The sequence below is a fragment of the Anguilla rostrata genome, chromosome 4 (genome assembly GCF_018555375.3).
Source record: "Anguilla rostrata isolate EN2019 chromosome 4, ASM1855537v3, whole genome shotgun sequence".
NCBI lineage: Eukaryota > Metazoa > Chordata > Actinopteri > Anguilliformes > Anguillidae > Anguilla > Anguilla rostrata.
In genome coordinates this window covers 28,844,252-28,865,350 of record NC_057936.1, presented here as the reverse complement: position 1 = coordinate 28,865,350, position 21,099 = coordinate 28,844,252, and the positions used below count along the sequence as shown (strand labels likewise).

The 21,099-nt window shown below is 48.5% G+C and overlaps 1 protein-coding gene across 2 annotated transcripts in view; it reads left to right on the top strand.

Annotated features, from left to right (window-relative positions):
• Nucleotides 1-21,099, top strand: part of dennd1b (DENN/MADD domain containing 1B) — a 97,583-nt gene that overhangs the window by 35,540 nt on the left and 40,944 nt on the right. Inside the window, exons 4-10 of one of the 2 annotated variants that reach the window (XM_064332045.1) lie at nt 2,775-2,824; nt 3,794-3,913; nt 8,054-8,123; nt 10,173-10,253; nt 11,577-11,636; nt 13,451-13,504; nt 13,935-14,045. In XM_064332045.1, coding sequence (XP_064188115.1) covers nt 2,775-2,824; nt 3,794-3,913; nt 8,054-8,123; nt 10,173-10,253; nt 11,577-11,636; nt 13,451-13,504; nt 13,935-14,045 — 546 coding nt within the window. The remainder of the gene's footprint in view (nt 1-2,774; nt 2,825-3,793; nt 3,914-8,053; nt 8,124-10,172; nt 10,254-11,576; nt 11,637-13,450; nt 13,505-13,934; nt 14,046-21,099) is intronic. The other variant, XM_064332046.1, reaches the window with a different exon arrangement.

The following is a 21,099-nucleotide window of genomic DNA, read 5'->3' as shown; positions in this document are numbered from 1 at the left end:
TCTCCTGCCCTCTGAGCGCGGCGACAAGCCCGCGACAGGGCCGCCGGGACGCCGACCGCCGTCCTCAGCGTTCCGAGCGGGCGGCCATTTTAAAAATTTGTCACCCGATCCTTAAAAAAAAAAACAAAAAAAAAAAACGGTTTCCAGGGTATTAAACGTCTTTTATCGTTAGCTGAACCCCCCTCTGCCCCCCCGCTCGCCCGTAAAGCGGCTTCCTCCATTATGTATTTTAACATGTGCCTTTTTTCATGCGCGGGCCCTCATTGTCATGTATGCTAGGGGCCTGCATGAATACTCTGAGCACCCTGGGCTTTTGTGGGATGCGCTGAGAGGATCTAATTGGGGCAGGGGGGCGGAGGGCACAAGTTCCAGCATTGATCTGCGTGGAGCCAGCCAGCCCTGTCAGGGGAGCTTCTGCCACTGACACGGGCCCGCACCATTATACAGCAGCCCATGGACCTGCTGGCTGGCTGAATTTTAAAGAGCCCAGGTTTAAAGACAGATGCCCCTGGGGAGGGCTGTTGCCAGTAGGGAGAGAGGTGAGAATGGAGGCCATTCTCCCCCCCCCCCCATCCCCTCTCTCACCCCCCCCCCCTCGCCTCCCCCCCCCACTCTCCGTTTTGACAGAATGACGAACAGACTACCGCTTACATGAGTTTTACACCCTAAACAAGAACTCGGGGGTTGTTTCGGGGGTGCTAAATTAAACTCTGGGACGCGGTCAGCAGCTGCCGTGTTGCGAAACGCGGGTTCTTCTGGCTAGCCGTGATTTTTTAATACATTTCTGTTTTGGGGGGTGGGGACGGAATGTTTACGCTTTCGTAAAGGGCGTCCGCGATCCGTTAGGTTCAGCCGCGGATGTAAACGGGATGTCTCCCGTCCTCGGCGCCGCCCACGCCGCCCGCCGAGCCGCTCCGGGGATAACGGATGGCGGCGCGGCGGGGGCCCCCCCCCGTTCCCTCCAGCCGGCCCCCGGAAGCCAGCGGCGAGCGGCGGCGTCTCCGGCGGGAGCCGGCGCTTCTCCAGCGGCGGCGCGGATAAATAAATAAATAAAGAAAGAGAGAGAGAGAGAGAGAGGGAAAGAAAGAAAGCGGGCCGGGCTCTGATAGCAGGCCGTCGCCGTGGGACCCCGGCGGAATGAGACTGCTGTCTCACTGAGTGATATCCCTGTCTCAACAGTAAATAAATAATGCAATCTCAGAGTTCACCCCCAGCCTCCAGTGAGCTGTAAATGTATTAGCTGCTTTATATTCTTTTGTCTTGGGAAAATGGTTTTTAAAAAAAAGAGAGGGAGAGAGAACAACAACAACGAAAAGTTTCCCAATCGACTGCTCTTCCTCTTCCTTTCGGCATAGGGCCCCGTGTCACCTGAGCGGGCGGGAACGAGCCGAGGGGGGGGGGGTGGGGGGGCGTGGCCCGTCTCCGTGGGTAACGGCTGCGTCGCGCTCGGGTTTGCGTTAGGGAAACGGGCGCTCTCGTGTTTTTGCCGATCTTCACGGCTAAGCGCGTGCGTGCGCTCATTAAACGTTGTTGAGCGACGCGCCGTGTGCGATGTATGGGTCGGCTCGGGTCGAAGCCGTCGCGTTTTTGTCCGTTCGGCCGACGAGTAGCTAAGGAGCCGCGGAGCAGAGCTTGCGTGATCCTCGACCGCCCTCTCCACGGCTCGCCTCGCCAGTTCTTTCTACCGCGAGCCGTCCGGCGCGTCGACCGAGCGCCGAGCGCGAACCCGCGAGCGCCCACGAGCTGCTCGGGAAAAACGCGGCCCGGTTAATTTCTCTCGCTCGCGTCCGCGCCGAAAATATCCGCCGCGGCTAGCGCGGACGCCGTTTCCCAGCGATATAAATAAGTCGCCCGATCAGCCCGGCAGACGCGTGCGCGTGCGGCACAGTCTGGTTTTATGGTGCCGATCAAGCGGGCGCCGGCGCCGGGCCCGTTACCACACAGACAGCTTCGCTAACCCGGGCGGGGCCTCCGCCGTTCGGACCGGGCCGTGAAGCGTTCTCACCCGCGCGGGGGAATCAGCGCGCCGTACATGCAGCGAGCGCCAGAGCACTCCACAACATATCGGCGCGCGTGCGTAGCGGGTTATAATAAGCGGCTCGACGAGCGGAGCCGAGACGCGTGCGCAGCGTCGGCGTCGTGGGAATGCCGCCCGGGCCTCCCAGACTCCCCTCTTTCCCGCTTAAACCCTCTCCACGGACCTCTCAATTCCAGTCCCGCATCTGATTCCACCCCCTCCCCCTCCCCCCTATCCCCAGCTCCCCTCCTCACTCACTCGCTGTTGTTGTTCTGTTTTTTTTTTTCTGTTTTTTTGGAGCGGGGATCAGTGGCGGCTCCCCACGGCTAAGGCCGCGGCGCGGCACCAGCAGACGCGGCTAACCCATATGGCGCGGCGCTGGCTGTAAAAACCCATATGCTGCCGGGGAGGTGCGGGGAGGTAGTGCCCTCCGGGCCGCGCCTCCTCGCCCCCGCCGCTGCTTAGCTATTGTCGCAGCAATCTGCCGACGCCTCTCGTCTCATTCCGCCCCGACAATCGATGAGCTTAATCGCGGCTAATTATTTAAGCTGCGGATCACCCTCGCGGTGCGGCGCTCCCCCCCCCCCCCCGTTCTGTCACCCGGGGAACGCCGCCGTGCCAAAAAACCGAGCCGCGCCGAGTCTCACTTCCTGGTTTTTTTTGTTTTTTTTCCCTCTTTTGGTTGATTTCTTCTTTATTGAAAGCTTCATTTTGATTGGTCTCCGCGACGCTCTGACGTTTGAACGTGTTTCCGCAGGAGGTGCTGCAGACCGTGCCCAAGTTCTGCTTCCCCTTTGACGTGGAGAGGTAGGACTCCGTCGCCGCCGCCGCCCTGCCCCAGCCTCTGCGCCGCGACCCCTGTCCCGACCCCCGAAAAAATGTGCACCAGAACCACCCACCAGGAAACACGGCACACCTACTGTTAACCGTTTTGGGGTTTCTCTGCCAACTCTCTCCTGCTTCATGCCCTTCGCTGAGTGCTCATACTGTATGTGAACGTCAATATTGTTACGGAGTCAGTCTCTCTGTCAAGTAAGTTATTTAAAATACGTGCACAAAAAACTTTTAGAATAAGGAAGCGCATTGAGCATTTGCGTGAACGTGATTTTTGCTGGGCGCAGTTGTAAATAAGCAGATATGAAACGGGCATTTGGCAGTTGGCTGTGAGCAGCGCAGATGAAGAGCAACGTTGGCCGTGTCTCTGTAAACAGGGTATCTGCGGCGCTGGCTCTTCCAGTTTCCTCGTGGAAAATAACATTTAAAAAGTCCCATTGTACAGTTTTGTCAGTGGGGGCTGGGAAATCCTCCAGCCTTCCGCCGAAGCTTTACTGCTGCCATCTAGTGGGGGAAACGGCCTTTGGAAAAAACCAAAGCGCTGTTTGGAACGGAGAGAGCGGAACATCCCACATTAATTGAGAAAGTTGTTGTATTAACTTTACGCTGCAGGAATAGGGGTAATAAGTGTCAGATGTTTCGCTCGCTGGCTTAGCGGGAGGGGACGAGTTTACCAGAGTTTAAAAGAGCCGTGGCAAGCAGGAACAGCAAAGTCACCGAGAACAGAAAGGGATTTATTCTCCAGAATGGGGAGCGCACTTTTCTGGCCAAACGGTCACGGAGGCTTCCGGTGAATTAGCTGCACAGTTCCTGGTGTGTGTGTGTGTGTGTTTTTATGTGGGGATACTGTATTATAGAATCTCTGCAGTTAGGGTCCTTATTGCATCATTGACCGATCGGCAGCTTTAGTGAGCTTTAGTTTTGTTTGGTCTTCGTTCGCAGAGTTTCGCAGAATCAGGTGGGCCAGAACTTCACGTTTGTGCTGACGGACATCGAGAGCAAGCAGAGGTTCGGCTTCTGCCGGCTCACCTCCGGCTGCAGGCTGTGCATTTGCCTTATCAGGTACGTGACCGTCGGCGTCCCTGCAGAACGGATCGCTCTTGACAACCCTGCGCGTTAGCAGTACTGTGTATATGACAAAATATTCTTATTCCAAAGATGGTCATTTGAAATATTAGATTTTTAGACAAAGTTTGCACGGTATTGAAATTAATTCATTTAACGCTGGAAGAAATGAGTGAATACTTTATTTATGAAAATAAAACAACCAGGTTGGACAAAGCAATGTCAGGAACTGCATGAAATGACATTTAGAGCAGTTTTAAAGGCGTGTTTTAAAAAGCAGTCATTCGCGGGCGGGCTCGTTGGCGTGAGTTCGCGGCAGCGTCGGGCGAGGTTGCGAAACCACGGTAACGGCGTGCGGCGGATATCGGCGGGACCCGGCGAGCCGCCGCCGAGAGCCCTCCTCCTCCTCCTCCTCCTCCTCCGAGCCCGGCCGCCGTGGCCTTTGTTTCCCCCGTTTCCCCCACACCCCCCCCCCCCATCCCCCCATCCCCACCTCCCGTGCTGCTGGCACAGAAGAACGGCACAGACAGTTTCACCATAATTATGCATGAGTCCCGCTGCCAATTAGCAGAAGGCTTTCCTGTCCCTCTCGCTGAGTTTTACACGGTAATTCATTTGACATATGATGTATAAAATGCATTATGCATTCTGAGTAGTTTGCATGGCTCGCTTCATCCGTGGTATGAAATTTACCGAAAGTTGCTGCTTTAAAAAAAAAAATTAAAAAAAAATAGAGAGAAAAACCTGGAAGGTTTTTTTTTGTGTTTGTGTGTGTGTGTTAACCCACATCTTTGGTTATTAATTGCATTTGAAAACCACTTGAAAACAATGAAGCACTTGATAATAGTGTTAGTAATATTTAAATGTGCTTTCCATGTGAAGTGTAAGCATTAATTACTTGAGTAGGGTTAAATGTGGAAAGATGTGAAATGATAGAATAGATTTGACATTGTTATAATAAGCCATAATTAATATTTTATCTTAAATGAGAACAAGCTCATGAAAAGTCACATTTTATGTATTTTTCATTAGCCGTTATTTTTATGCAAGAAGAGGGGAAACTTTTAAATGACATTTTTGGAACGCATTCTTTGCTGTATAACATCGCATAAGATTTCAAAAGCAGTGTGCTCTCAAAATTCTGATCAAAATGGATGTCCACACTGAATCTTTTGTTCACTTGAACATAAAAGAGTCATTAAATCCGTTTGCCTCCATTTCATTGTCGAAGTGTTGGTGCTGTAAAATTGTCACCTATACTTACGTGAGAAAATCCCCCTAATGAGAGAGGGACACTTTTATACAGACAGCTCTCTGTATCAGTGTGACTGGGGCGCATGCTGGAATCCGGGGTCCCTCTAGGCCGAACCCCTTTAAAAGGCAAACGTTTCCGTTTTTACACGTCCTGTTGTTTTTTTTTTTGCGTTTATAGAAACGACTTGCGGACGTTTGAAGTTTGAGGACGAAACGCGGTTTCCTCCGTTTCGTTTGATTGCATCGACTGGGATTCCTGTTAGTCTCGCTGCTGCGAGTGGCCACTTAGCAGCCTGGCTGAAAACGTTTCCTTTCCTTTACTTAACCTTTAACCCGGAAAAGTTAGAGGTGTAATCAAACCTGGCTGAATTGGCAACAAGGCGCGAGAGGACTTCTGCTTTCTCAACATCGCCGGTGATTTAAGACCCATCCAGGGAATGAAAATAAAAGAAAATTTTATTTATTACTTTTAACGACATACGCCGACAACTGCAAGAAGAATCTTTTATGTGAAAATATATTTAAAACTTAAATCAGACATTTATAATAATATGCTATATGCCTGATGGTTCTGTATTTCTGTCTTTTAAAAAAGATATTTGCATTTTAAATGACTTTAAAGCAAAGTGTCACACAGGAAATGCTTAAATGCTCGGATTAATAAAACAAGCATTGATAATAAAAAATCGAGCTTTCACTCAAGTGCCTAGTTGTGACTGTCTCCCTCCACATCTGTGGACGTAATGGTAAAGGACGTGGGGGGGCAGATTATCTGGTTTATTCTGCGAATACGCAGCACTTAGAGAAGATGTGTATTTAGAAGAGCAGGAGATTGAAGGCGTCCTGCATACTTCGGTTTGACAAATGTTCCGTATCTGAGGATTTGTGGAGCACAAACAGATCCGCTATGCGAATTGCAACGAGTAGGAGTGTCAGGAGTTATCTAAAGTTTATTAAAAAAAAACACTCAAACGCTCTTTTATTACGTTTAAATAAAACAATATGCCGTGATTCACTGGGTGTCCCTCCCCTGGATATCTTGATAAGTTAAGGTTCGCTGCTCATACACCGATAATTTACTTGGCTTTAAAACAAAAGATTTACGAGCCCTCCGTTTAGGAGTATAATGAGTCTGACGGCTTTGAGCCCTGTCGAGCTTCCTTGACAAGAAAGGCCCGTGTTTAAAAAACCCTTCAGAAATGAAAAATGAAGGATTAAAATTCAACAGCCTTACATTTTAAACAGGGGGGGGGGAGAGAGAGAGAGAGATAATGACTACTCTGCCTTGCATTGGGAAGCTTGTTGAGAATTTGTATGTAACCTTTATGTTAGCGCACAGCCTTGGAAACACAGTGTGTGCGCAGGGTATTTATGTGAGCGTAGGGGAACATGGCTACCCCACGGACATTTTCATTTCGAGAGTGTGACCTGGTTATTGCAGTCTTCATGCAGACGTCAAAACACTGGCGTGTTAAGAACTGATTGTTTCAGGTTAATGGTCAGTCAGACTCGTGATTCTCACGCGCGGCTGCCTTTCCCCTGGAACGGCCCGCCATTGGCCCGCGCGCATTTGGCGATATGAAAATTTTCATTACGTCCCACTTTGTTGTTTTCTTGTTGTATGTTAATTCCAGTCTGCGGAGTGCCCGCTGACCCATAACGCAATGAAAACTCCCGGCATCTACTGTCAATACCGCTCTCCCAGAGGAAAATGAACCGTTATGTTCACGGATAGAAATTGCTGTCCTGTGTAACAAAAAAAAGTTTCTCAGTTACAATTTCAGATAATTAAGTTTCCCTTAATTCAAATCAACCCTTTCATTGAGAGATGTTGATCCAAGTGGGCTCAGTAGGTTTTCTTCTAGTTATGAAAAATCTGGTGTCTTAAATGAGTAAGTCGTATAATCACTCATTATTATAGGTTAATGCATATTTATATGCATAAGTTAATGGTGAAGCTTAAATTAATGTCCACGGGTCCTTATCGCATTTCAGTTGGTTGCAATTTTAATTATTTAATTAAATTATTTTTTTCTATGTAATTAATGTGCTGGGCCTCCTATATCGTACCATGTTTTCTGTTTTCTGAAACGAAATGGTAAACTTCCAACTCTCAGTCGTATAAACTGTGTCCGTGCCAACATTTCCAAAGCGAGAAAAACACTGAAATTGTCAATGGGTGTACTGTGATTAACCTGAATACACAAACAGAAAAACTTTTTTGTTTTTCTGTTTAAATAAACGATGATAGAGATGCCTGTGTTTGGTGGAAAAGACTGCCAAAAGGAGGAGTTTCCTGAAGTGTCTCATGTGCAGGACTTTGCGGGGGAGCAGCATGCTTGTAAACAGTCACGTATCTGCTCATTTATTGAGTTCCGCCGTGATGCTTGGGTGAAGGAAAAAATAAAATAAAATTAAAAACTTGTGTCGAAAGCACAGACATGGCAGCTATTCCTGAGATGCCAGTACCCTGAATAAGCGGAACGATTATGAGCACCAGACCACATGCTAATGCTACATTGCGTAAAGAAACAAGACATAAGGGAACAAAACTTATTTTCAATTGCTTGTTTATGCTTGGATGTATTTTAGTTACAAAATACAGTAATGTATACATATTATTTTCTTTGTTAAGTTATAACCTATACATTTATAATCATTGTTTATTACAATTGAGATGTTGAATTCATGTTAAATTTGGTTCTCTTTTTTTTCCTTATCCGATTGTACTGCAAATCGATTCTGGTTGAGACGAATGACGGGGGAAGTGGAGTTTTCAGGCTGCAGTTGTTTGGCGAGAGCAGTATCGTGTGGGCTGTATGTTGGTAAAGGCGGGAAATGTTGGATGTTTTGTTTGATTAATGGAATTTTTTTCTTTTGCAGTTATCTCCCATGGTTCGAGATTTACTATAAGCTGCTAAACACTCTGGCAGACTACTTGGCAAAACACCAGGTGAGCTTGTGGGGGTACTTTTATATCATGTGAGAGAGAAGAAACAAGTCCTCTTAAAGTTATTATAATGCAGCAGACTTACTTTCTGTAGACATTCTTATCTCAGGGCAATAGCTATTTACGGCTGCATGACATCAGTTCATTGGAGATATTTACCTACATATGCACACGTGTGCAAGCACACAAATGTTGACATACACATGCCGTCCTTTTGCAACGACAGACAGCAATCCAGCTATGTTTTACTTTGGCGTCTCAGAGTTCAGGCCCCAGCGCGCTTGCAGTCTCATCGCTTTCCGTGTCGACACTCGAGCGTAAACGTGCGCGCGTTACAGTGTGTTATTTCCGGGTCTTTATTGCTCGGTACGGCGGGAGCGCTGCGTTTTTGGCCTTCCCCGAGCGCGCTGCAGATGCCGGCGGTTCGTTTTCCGAGTCGATTTTGCGACGTGCCGTATCGTTACGCGCAGACCGCCTTATGGCTATCGGCAGAGCTTCGGAGCGAATGCTCTTCTGAAGGACTCCTTCTGAGGGAAGACCACGGAAGAGAAAGCAAACGGCGAATGGTGTCAGCCGAGTCGGGCTCGCGTTTGCATGAGCAACACGGGAAATCTGTACTTACCCGTATTAGCGGTTTTGTTGATATTACACAGGGAGTCAACCCGCGATCGTTTACGGGAAAACACATAGCTGGAACAAATTACATGTCACCAAATGTGTTTCTCTGAATATTAAGGGGGGGGGGGGGGCTCAGAAACATAAAACTGAGAATAGGCAGCTTGAGTGAAAGGAGGAGTGTGGGCCTAACGAGGCAGCGTTTGAGGGGGAATGAGAGGCAGAGCTGGGCTAGGCTATCAGCGCTCTGTCACGGAGCTATGCTAAAAGCCGCTCGGAGAGCCTTCTCGTGCAAACACGACGCGGGCTGAGTTTGTTTAGAGTGGAAGGGCAGGGGGAGGAAACGTGCGGCGTCGTGCTAACCACCCACAGTAGCGGGGACTGTTTGTTCTCCGCAGGCTGGTTTATCAGGCGCGTCCGTTCGCTTTGTTTATCTATTTATTTTTTTTCGGAGAACTTTGTCGCGAAAGAAGTGTTCCTTTAGCTCGCTTTAGTCCCCCTGCAAAATTTCGAAAGCCTAAACCAAGATGAAGGGACAGCAGTCTGGTTGGCACTTATCCAGATATGTGAGAATGCTGCAGCCTGGGACTTTTACAATTTGACTCTAAACAGACCGAAATGAACTGTTTATTCCGAGGTTTGCGTGCTCTGCTGAAGGGAGAGTCGCGGCGGCGACGGCGCAGACCGGCGAGCGAAGCGGTGGCGTCCGGCTCTCGCGCGCGGGCGAATCCCAGGTTTGCCGTGAGGCCGGGCCGCGACCGATCCCGCTCGGGCGGACGGGAGGGAGCGGAGCTGACAGGCGAGGGGAGGACGAGGCGCGGCGCTTTGAGGCCCGGGGTTAATGAAGTGCTCCCCCGGGCTACGTTATTGCCCGAGCGTGTGAGCAGGGGAGGGCCTCTCGTGACACGAGCACCCCCCCCCCGCGGTCCGGTTCACGCACGCTCGCCCCCTCCACGGAAAGGGCCGGAGACAAAGCCGAGCCTTCCATAAACCCCCCCGTATACCCCCCACCCTCCCGTTTGTCCTTATGGTTTTGACCCGTGTGCTAGCAATAACACCCCTGTCCCGAAACGTAGAAACACACAGAGGCCTGAGAGAATGAGTTACGGTCTCCTATAAGGGCTTGTAAAATTCAATCTCAGATCTCGGGCCGTTCGGTGGCGAAGCGGATCTCCGACGGCCGTTACAGACGGCTGCTCGAGCGGAGGCGTTCGGCTAATTACGAGCGAGCGTCGTCCCCCACAAATCACCGCCGGCCTAATAAGCGTCTGCAGCGGTGCGGCCCGCCGTTTCTAACCTCACAATCGCTTCTTAAATGTGTGTCAGTGCCCTGTTTTTGTTTTTTTTTTCTTCTGTAGGATTCCTTGTGAACGGAGCGTTTGCAGTGGAAGGCATTCGCGCACTGATACCTCATTTTATTTTCTGTTCTCCCTGCAGGAAAATGACTTGAACGACATGCTAGGATCGCTGTACGGCCACCCGGTGCCGAAGCCGGACACCGCCGTCAGCCTGAGCGTGGTGGGTATGAGCGGAGCGGGGCCCGGGGCTGACGCTTTGTTTGGAAACAGAAGTGGGTTTAATAGCGCTGCTCTCCGATAAGCGGGGGGCTGGACACTGTTAACCTAATGGCCACTTACACAACTCATCGTGCCTCGCTGTAAACTGCGGGGCAGAATGTTTTTTAGGGCCGTCCTCCTGTCAGTGGGAACGCGTGGTGCGATGTAACTGTTCAGCGTTTTTCTCGCCGCGTTTCCGGCGATGTTCGAACAACGTTCTCCAGTTTTCGAAGGAAATGAAAACACGCGCATGGGCTGTCTGTTCAAGCATATGCTAACCACTCTTTTTTTTTTTTTTTTTTTGAGAGGCCATATGTAAAGCATTTCTTTCGAGAGCCACTTCTACGAAGGTAGCATAATGTGTTGATTTAAGGATTTCACAGTTTCTTCTTTAGGATAAATAATTGCATACTGCATTAAGGAACCAGGCCATACAATGTAGTTCATATAATACATATTTTTCATATCAGGTTATTTAATTTCATGTTTCCTGTTTCCAAGCAAGCTTTATGTTAAATTATTATTTTTAACCACTTTATTTGTAGTAAATAATTAGGGCAGAAATATGCTGTAAAACTATGATTATGTTAATAATCTGTGCACATCTAATGTTAGCATTGTGGTATGTGTGTTTTTCTCATGTTGTTTATTTGTGAGCTCAGCGCCAGAGAGCGTGCACACTGAACGCACTGTGGCTAAACCAGGTGCCATGCATTTGCACAGTTTCCCTCGCCCTGAACTTTTAAGACTGGAGCTTTAGACAATGAGAAATACAAGGGCATTAAAGACGGCAAGGGCCGATGTGTGCTTTTGCTTTCCCGGGTGGATTTGTAATGCTCCAAGACCTTTGCACCTCTTTTGCTTCTAAGGATTGGACTTTTGAAGGCACCATTCCACAGAAATGGTCCTGAAGGGACTGGTTTTATCTGGGTCAGTTCAGTTTTTTCAGAAGCATAAATGCAGTGTTTTCGCTCTGGAGAAAATACTTTTTCACACTTGTTTTTCTTCTAATTGCGATAATATAGTCATGTGATGAATAGTTTTCACGGGTAAGCGAATCAGTTGCTCTGGAAAAATGTGATTAATGACACAAAAAATGACACAACGCCATTACAAAAAACAAGATGGAATTTAAATTAATTTTATGTTGTGAAGAAGTGAAGTTTGATATTTTATTGATGAACTGGAATATTGTAAAAGTTATTTTTATTTAATAATGGCAGCTAGGATCAGCTTTTCCCTTTCAAGTGTGAACTTTGTTTTACTCTCTTCCTCAATGTGCAAGAATGAGCGGTTTCATATTGCCACTGGGCAAGTTGTGAAAGATCCGCAAAGCCAGAAGCCGGTGAGTGGAGAGAGAGAGAATGGACTGAGAGAGACAGAATGCGAGAGAGAGAGAGAGAGAGAGACTGCTGAGAAATTGAAATCACTGCTGTAATCGCATGGGAACGCAGGCTTTCCAATTTCACCAAATAAGCCTCTCTATCTTTTAAATGCAACAAAAACAAACTATCCTGGGCCTTGGTGTCTGTTTCTTCTTCTCTTTTGGAAAACAATCAAACTTTCTGAATGATTAATGGTGTTCAGCACTACTGTATTCTCTTTTTGAATATCTGACGTTTCTTTAGTTTGCGTTTAAAGCTAACACAGTCGCACTCAGAAAATCTCCTTGATGCCTTTCCCGTTAACCCACATTTTATCCTTTTCATACAGACGATGTTTATTAAGTAATTCTGTATCGCGAACAAAAAGCACGCGATACTGTCATTAAAATGTACAGCACGTCGCAATTCAGAACGATTATAACACGTCTCGTTTTGATGCGCAGTTGGTATTCTCGGAAAATGCGTCAAAGCCTTACTTTATGTATGTTCCCAAATGAACGACAAGACTATTAAAATTAAAATTAAAATAAAAGTAGGCTGATGATTACTTTTATGTCTTTCCGGACAGAGGCATACGGTTTCCAAATGGCCGGTTAGAGCGTGAGCGTTAGTCCTTCTGCTCCGCGTGCTAATGAGCGGCGGTCGGAGTCCGTTGCGGCGGGCTCGTGCGTTCTGTGTGAGTTTGAGGCGCTCGCTGGCTCTACGGCGCGGCCTCTCCTTTCTCCGGAGGCCTGTACCGGGTGGCGGGCTGTGCTCTCTCCCCCCGCGGGGCCTTCTGGGGCTGGGGCCGAACGGCGGCGGCGCGGGTCGCGCGCGGAGCGGTGTGCACGGGGGGGGTGTGGAGAGCGTGCGCGGGTTCGGGCGGGGGTTCTTGTTAGTTGCCGCCGAAACAGCAGGCAGCGGTGTTTGTGAGCGCGGCGATTTAAAAACGCCCGGCGATATAAACGCCCCAACGACAACGCGGGGTTTTTTGTGAACACCGCCATGCGCTCGCAGGGGACGGCCGGCTGCGAGCCTAAACGGTTCGTGACGGGTTTCGGATCCTGACACGGCACAAATTGGACCCAAATTGGACCCAAATTGGACCGCGGAACGTCGCTCAGACACGCTGACGTGCACTCTTAGCTCCCGAGCCCGCTGTTCCACCGGGAAAGGTGATAAAGGTGACGTGTTTACGGCAGAAGCTTTCACTGTGCAGATAAATAAAAAGCCTTTCGTGCATGCTAACTGGAGAAGCTGTGCTAAGAGACAGAAAGCGAGCAGAAGATAGGCAGGATAGCAGCGTAACGGGAAAGGCTGCTTAATGCAGTGAACTTGAGCACGCTGCAACAGATGGGCGTCATTGAAGCACAACAAAGTGCGGACTAGCCCGGGGACAAATGGCAAGTCATTGGGCAGGCTGGGACTCCGACCTTCACTGTCCTGCTTTCTGCCTCTTTGATCCCAACATTGAAGCGCACTGCTTTCAATAGCCAGAGAGTCCTCTGATCCTCTTGGTCTGGTCTGCTGTAATCCTTAATAAAGACCTCATTTTATGCAGCGAGACTGCCTCCTTTGTTATGCAGTCAATTGGGATTGGTGTTTATATCGGGCTGCAGTGTGTGCATTGCCGCAATTCAAACAGTAAGGGATTCATACAGACAGTGAGGAAGATGAATGGTAAATGAGGGAGTACAGTGAGGGGTTTTTTTTTTTCTCTGCTCGAACAGGCTTGTTTGATGACGGCTGTTTCTCTCCCTCTGCTCTCTCCTTTTGGCCTCTCCTCGGGCTCCAGCACTCATACTTCATAGCTCCTGATGTTAACGGGATCCCCACCATTCCCGAAAGTGTAAGTTGAGTTTCATTATCCGAGAGAAGCCCGTAAATTGAGCGCGAGCGCTTTGCGGCAAACGAAGCGCTCCGTTTTAAATGTCGTAGGAAAGACGGCGCGCTGCTCTGTCTGCGCAGAATTACTTTAATTGGGCGAAAGTTGTCAAACTTTATTAAGACTGCCATAAATATTCCCTCTTTAAGCTAACATGTAATTAGACTGCTGCCAGGATTTCCCCTATAGTGCAGACTGGTCAGTCTGTAACACACAAGCTGAAGACATGCTTCTGCTGCTAATATGTTTTCGTGTTCAATTTTTCATGGCAAAAGGGACGCTCTTGGTTAGACACGCTCAGTGTTAAAATGCACACTGTAACTGTTTAATGTTGTGTTTGCCACTTGGTTTGCTGACAAAACCGCACAAGTTACCGTTCTGTTTTTCACCACAGAGAAATCTGACTGAATACTTTGTTGCTGTGGATGTGACCAACATGTTGCATCTCTACGCCAGCATGCTGCATGAACGACGCATCATTATTACCTCAAGCAAGCTTAGCACTGTAAGTACTGCATCTTCCATGGTCACCACAGGTGGTTTTGCTTTACTAAACCTACAGTAAGCCCGCGGTTCAGATTCAGGTGCATTCTAAAGGCCCTGTCTTAGGCGTGTATACTTAATTGTATTACTGAAGGTTGTGCCATTAAGACAGCATGGCTTGAAAATAGCCATTCTCAGTGACTAGGGGTTGGATAAGTCAAATTGCCACTAGTAGCCACTGTATTAGCCATTGCAGTTTGTGTTTTTTTTTCTTCAAAAAACACAAACGTTTCCAGCATCGCTGCTGAATGCTAATGGCGAGGTGGAGGGTGGAGGGAGGGGGGGTGATTTATATCCCAAGAACTCAAATGGATAATAAGGCAGGCTGTGTAAATAATGTTGGGCTACGATTTACTGTACTGTTGTAAAGACGTACTTTTCGTGAAAATAGTGTTTCATGCCAATGTTTTTCGAGGTGTTGACCATATTCCTTTGCCTGTAATTTATGTTTTTGTTTGAGCTCCACCAGGCTAAAGCACAACGGTGTATTGCCGTTGCATAGTTTTATAGCTACAGTAGCTGGGTAGGAAGCTAGCTCTAGAAAGTAACGTCTACTGGAATTGACATACCTGAACCTGCTTTAGATTTTTTTTTTTTCGACACGGTTTTTGATTTTCTACTATTATTTATTCATTGACTTCTTATGGGCATGCAGACAGCTTTCAGAATATTAATGTTTCATTATTTCCAGCCCGATGTCAAAGAGGACCATTCTGTTGCCTGCAGGCATCTCCCACTTTCCATCGCCAGTTTCACCTGTTATTTTGCAGATTTATTATTTTTTATTGTCATCCCTTTTTTTTTTGTAACATTTTCAGCCTTTCATTGTGTTTTCACATCTGTTTACTCCTATTATTGGCTACCACGGCCAAAGCTGAGACTGTGAATAGGTAAAGTTATTTCGGATCACATACCCAGGGTGCGTGAATCCATGGGGTGTCGTTGTCTAGGGCGACACTCATGATGCACAATATCAGCTGTTGATAAATAGGTTATCTTGCTGTTTTTTTTAACACATCGAATGCCTTGTCAAGTTGTGAGTGCTGATTGGGGACTGCGGTGTCCTAAACCAGAGGATCATATTTGACCCTTTGGAACGGAACACCCGTGGAAAAGGCGGGAAAACCTGGCTGAACGGTACGCCGTGCGTGACTGTTACCCGTGTGTGGTGTACGCCGTGCGTGACTGTTACCTGCGTCCGGCGGCTGGACGGCCGGTAGCTTCAGGCTCCGCGATGGGATTTATTGTGTCTGGCTGTCCCCAGTGTCAGCGATGGGTCAGAGCCCTTGAGCGCTTTGTCTTTTTTGGCGAATCGTTCTTCAACGATTGAAGAGTAAAAAGTTATGGCGGGGCCCAGGAAACGGCCCCCAGCTGATTGCAGGAGGGTTCGTTTATGCGATGGGCGGCTGCTCCACTGACACGTTAGCAGGCCGGTGATTTTACGTGGCTCTGCCGGTTACACTGGAAACATGTCTTTCACGTACGCATTTATTTTTCATTCATTCATTCATTCATTCATTGCATCTTGCCTTGTCGTTGTTTTCCTGTCACAATGGAATCTTTAGTCTCCATTGAGCTGCTGCCCACGGAAATCTTAGGCACGTATGCTTTTGCTTTTCTGAATCGTCTCAACGTGGGCACAGATCCGATTGAGTCATTACCAGTCATTGACATCCCAAACAAGTATTTAGGCGGACTGAGTGTACCTACCATAGCGAGGCTCTCGTTTTTAGATTTAAAGTTTCTCAATTTTGAGAGACGGCGCTCCAATATAAGAAGTTATTTTTTGGCCGTTTGTCTTCGGCTGGACAACTTTATGTCCGGCAACCTCTAAATTATCAGTTATTGCGTTCCAAAACGCCTCCTCATGCTTCGGTCCAGGCCCGTCCGTCCGGAGAAGGGAGTCTTCGCTTATCTGCTCCGTCTGATTGCGGGCCAAATATTTATGACAGTTCGTGGAAAACGGACAAGTGATGTCATCCACGCTCTATCTGCCCCGGCCCGGGCCGCTATCTGAGGGCAGAGAGCGCGACGGGCGGGAGCGGACTCAAGGACTCCCCGAAGACTCCCCGGAGGGGTCGGGAAGATTACTCTATCTCTCAGAGTTTTGTCCGCCTCGAACCGCTACGCTGTGTCCACACCGGCGCGCACGCGTGACACGGAGGTATGGAGCGTGAATTATTAGCGCTGGAGGGCGAAGGTTTCCTCAGTTTTACGGATTTAATGATTTTATTGCCGTGTCCTTTTCCAAAACCGAGAAGGCAAATGGAGGCGAGCTGATTAATGCCCCCCCCCCCTTTTTTTTGTTGTTGCGGTAAAGCCTTTGATCATAAAAAGTGCAAAAATACCCTCGTAAACCAAGTCACGTCCCACGTGAGGAGGGAAAACCACGGGCCGAAGCGCGAGCGCGTGTTACCGTCCGCCCGCCCGCCCGCCTGCCAGCCCAGCCTGGTTTTTCGAGCGGACGGCGCGGCGGCGGGTCGAGCGCTACACGCGGCGCGGCGCGGTCCGGTCCGGTCGGGCCGCTCCGCCGAGCCGCCCCGGATGATAAAGGCGCGCGGCGCATGCATTATGCATGCCACGGGCCGGCCCTCCGCGCTCAGGCCCTCCCCCCCTCCAGTGAACCCGCTGTGCCAGTCCGGCAGAACATGGCCGGCGCGCTCGCTCGTATTCAAAGCAAAGGAATAAATCATGATTTTACAACAAGGCATCAGTTGGCTTATTGCTGTTTTGTGACCGGAGGTGAGGAGGTACCCCTGTTTTAAGGCCGTGTCGCCGGCTCCGGAGTCAGCCAGGCGCGCAGGCTTGTCATGTGCCAGTATAATTGAACTGCATCAGACTTTCTCTAACTAGTCAACTGGGGCCGCGCGCTTCGTCTGCGGGACCCCGACTGGCCCGGGCCTGACAGCAGCCTTCTCATCATGCTGTCAGTGTTATGCTAACAAGAGCTGATCCTCCGTGGCCCGTAGTGCTAGCCACAGAGGCTGCTGCGCTTTCACGCCACACTCTTTTCTTTCTTTTTTTTTTTTTTTTTTGTGGGGCATCGTCTGTGCTGTTGTTTTGGTTTGTGTGTGTGTGTGTGATTTTGTGTGTTGTGTGTTTGTGTGTGTGTGTGTGTGTGTGTGTAGTGTGTGTGGTCATGTGATGTGTGTGCTGTGTGCGCTGTGTTCTAGTGTATGTGCGTTGTGTGTTGGTGTGTGCAGTGTGTGTGTGTGCCTGTGTGTGTGAGTGTATGTGCGACTGTGTGTGAGTGTGTGCACGGCGTGTATGTGTGTGTGAATATCTGCACGGCGTGTGTGCATCCCTGTGTGTGTGTGTGTGTGCGATGTGTGTGTGAGTGTATTTGCGAGTGAGTGTGCGCATGGCGTGCATGTGTGTGCGTGCGTGTGTGTGCATGTGCCTGTGTGTGTGTGAGTGTATGTGCGAGTGAGTGTGCGTGCCTGTGTGTGTGTGTGTGAGTGTATGTGCGAGTGTGTGTGTGTGTGAGTGTATGTGCGAGTGAGTGTGCTCATGGCGTGCGTGTGTGTGCGTGTGCCTGTGTGCGGTCTGTGTGAGTGTATGTGCGAGTGTGTGTGTGTGTGAGTGTATGTGCGAGTGAGTGTGCGCATGGCGTGTGTGTGTGTGTGTGCGTGTGCGAGTGTGTGTGCGAGTGTGTGTGCGTGCCTGTGTGTGTGGTGTATGTGCGAGTGGTGTGTGGTCGTGTGTGTGTGTGTGTGTGTGTGTGTGTGTGCATGTGCCTGTGAGTGTGTGTGAGTGTGTGTGTGTGTGCGAGTGTGTGCGTGTGTGTGCGTGTGTGTGTGCCTGTGTGCGGCGTGCGTGTGTCTCTAGCCCCCCTTTAGAGAGCGCGTGTTGGTTTAATAGATATTTCTCCTCCCGTGCCGCTCTGTGTGCTCCTTTTGTGTGGCCTGGTGGAAGGGGGTGTGCGCGCCTCCCCGTCTCCCCCCGCTTTCATGCCACACCTGCGCAGGTTTCTCAGCGTGGCGGCAGGCGTTTGTCAACAGAAAGGGAAGGAGCAGCAGTAATTGGAGTCTTAGAAAAAGGCTGGGAGGAACAGCCCCGTGCTTCTGTGAGTCAAAAATGACTGCGCTATTGTCACAGATGTCAGGAGGAATCGCTCCTGTTCACCATTTGCAGGAATCAAAGCGGTGCGCTTTTGCACCCTTGTTTTTAGGGAACAGGTTTCCTTGTTTCTATTTACTCTTTTATACAACGCAAAAAAAGTGTTGCGTTTCATAGGGAGAAATGGGTAATTGATATTGCACTCTCCAGTGCACTGCGCGGTTTTTTTTCCTTAACAGAACGAATAAGGAAAGGAAGCTCGCCATATACTGTATACGCGAGACAAAGAAGCATGTGAATTTGTCAAAGAAGCATGTGAATTGATTTTTTTGCAGTGTAGAACTACTTTCTCAATTTTCGCAAAGAAAGAATGTGCGGTTTTAGATTTTTGGATTTGGTTTGTAAGGCAAGCCTTTTTTAATGGTTTAACAGAGCTTTTGAAAACCTTTTTTTTCTTCTCCAAAAAATAGTATATGTATGTAATGGTCTTGGATTGAACATATGAACTAACTAATGGGTGCTGGGCTCTTGTAACCGGCATTACATGGCAGGTTGCACTTTTTGTGCATTCTGTTGTTTTGTTGATCACTGCACTCATCACTGCTGCTTTGCCTCAGTGGCAGAGGATGAAGCCCCTTTTTTACAAAGGGACATATTTGGAGAAGAGGGATTTTTCACATCAGATGTTGAAATTGTATGTGGTGTTACTTTCACCAAATGGATCAAGACCAACCGTAATGACTCAATGCAGAACAATTCAGAACGTGAATTATTTGGTATTTGCATAACCATATTTATCCATAAACAAAAAAAATCATGTGTACTATGACCATAACAAGTGAAGAATGCTATTCTGATTTTCCTTCATGTTGCATTTCTCACCTTTAAAGGGGGACTGCGAAATCAAGTATTAATGATTGTTTTTTTTTTTTTTTTTTGTGATAACCAAGGGAGTTTTAGGATAACCCTCAAGGTTTGACTTGAGTCTAACCCTTTGAAGTTGGTGGTTTCAGTATAATCTGTGACCCATTTTAGAAGAGGGGGCATCTATTTGTTCAAAGACAGATCTCATTAATGTGAGATGAGCCTCGGCAGGGTAAAACCAGCCCCTAAACAAGCCATAATCCAGCATTTGTTCTAGAGGACTGTATATGTAATTCTCCGTTGAATGGAATATTAAGCACAGGGCTCTTTGTGGGCCGTGTAAGCCATTTGGCTTCCTTCATTAATTATTTATTAGCCTGGCAAGAAAAAATGTTGTTGGGCTACACTTGCGACTTGACTGTGTGGAGCCGGGGAGAAGGGAGGCCGGGCTCCAGATTGGCTTTTCTTCCTGGGGTTGGGAGTCCTGGCTGCTAGGCTAGGCTGCCGCGGAGTTTCTTTTTTTTGAGCCCGTTACGCGGAAATTATTCCCGCTCCCGTTTCGGACCGTTTCTTATCTGTTCCTCGCTTTTGGGAAGGAGCAAAGAAAAAAAAAAGAAGAAAAAGATAAAGACTTAATCGGTTTTAAAATGTTTATCTTGGTCCCTCCTTTATCGGAGATGCGGAATCCCTTTAAACTTGCGTATAAATCAGACCGGTTGCGCTTGTTCCAAGGCCTTGCGGAAATAATTGGAGTTTGTTTTGTGAGCCGTTGCTTCCCAGTACCAGCAGCTTTAAGGGTGCTGTCCTCGCTGTGGTGAGGCGGGGTGTCACACACACACACACACACACACACACACGCACAGACACACGCACACACACACACACACACACAGACACACACACACACACGCACAGACACGCACATACACACACGCACAGACACGCACATACACACACACACGCATACACACACACACGACAGACACACACACACACACACACACACACACACACACACACACACACACACACGCACACACATACACACGCACACATACACACACACAGACACATACACACACACACAGACACACACACACACACATACACACACACGCACAGACATACACACACACACACATACACACACTACACAACCAACACACACGCACACATACCACACACACACACACACACACCATACACACGCACAGACATACACACACAGACACATACACACACACACAGACACACACACACACATACACACACACGCACAGACATACACACACATACACACACACACACACATACACACACGCACACATACACGCACACATACACACACACACACATGCACACACCCATACACACGCACAGACATACACACACAGACACATACACACACGCACAGACACACGCACACATACACACACGCACACACACATACACACACACAGACACACACACATACACAGACACACGCACAGACACATACACACACGACACACCAGCACACACACACACAACAACGCACAGCACAACGCCCCCCCGCACGACCACACACAACACATCACGCACACATACACACAAACACTCTTAATTTCTTCTTTATTCTTCAGACCTACAGTACCACCTCTTAGAATTGATTTTGAAGTTGCGGCGTGGGTCAACCAACTCTTAATATTATTTGTATTCGATGTGGTGATATTTTTCAGGCATTGCCTGCATTCGTTTAATTGGTGCTGCAAAGCGACTTAAATGGGAATTCAATCTGGGGTGCCGCCGACATATTTATTTATATATACAGTAAGCGAACGACTGCTTTACACCCTCTTGTCCATTATAATTTCCCCAAAGCAATTGTACCAGGCGTCAGGAGAGTGCGTGCGCGAAGCAAGGCGCCAATTAATGTTAATTAATGCTTAACTATTGTGAGAGAAGAGGCATTACTCCGCTGGAAAATGGCAGCGAAAAAAAAAAAAGAGATGGCTCTTAAAAAAATCTCGCCTCCTCCGAAGAAAGCACAAGCGGCGGACACGGCGGCGGCGGGGAGGGATGCGGACGCGCGCGCGGGCGTCGGGGGGGAGATT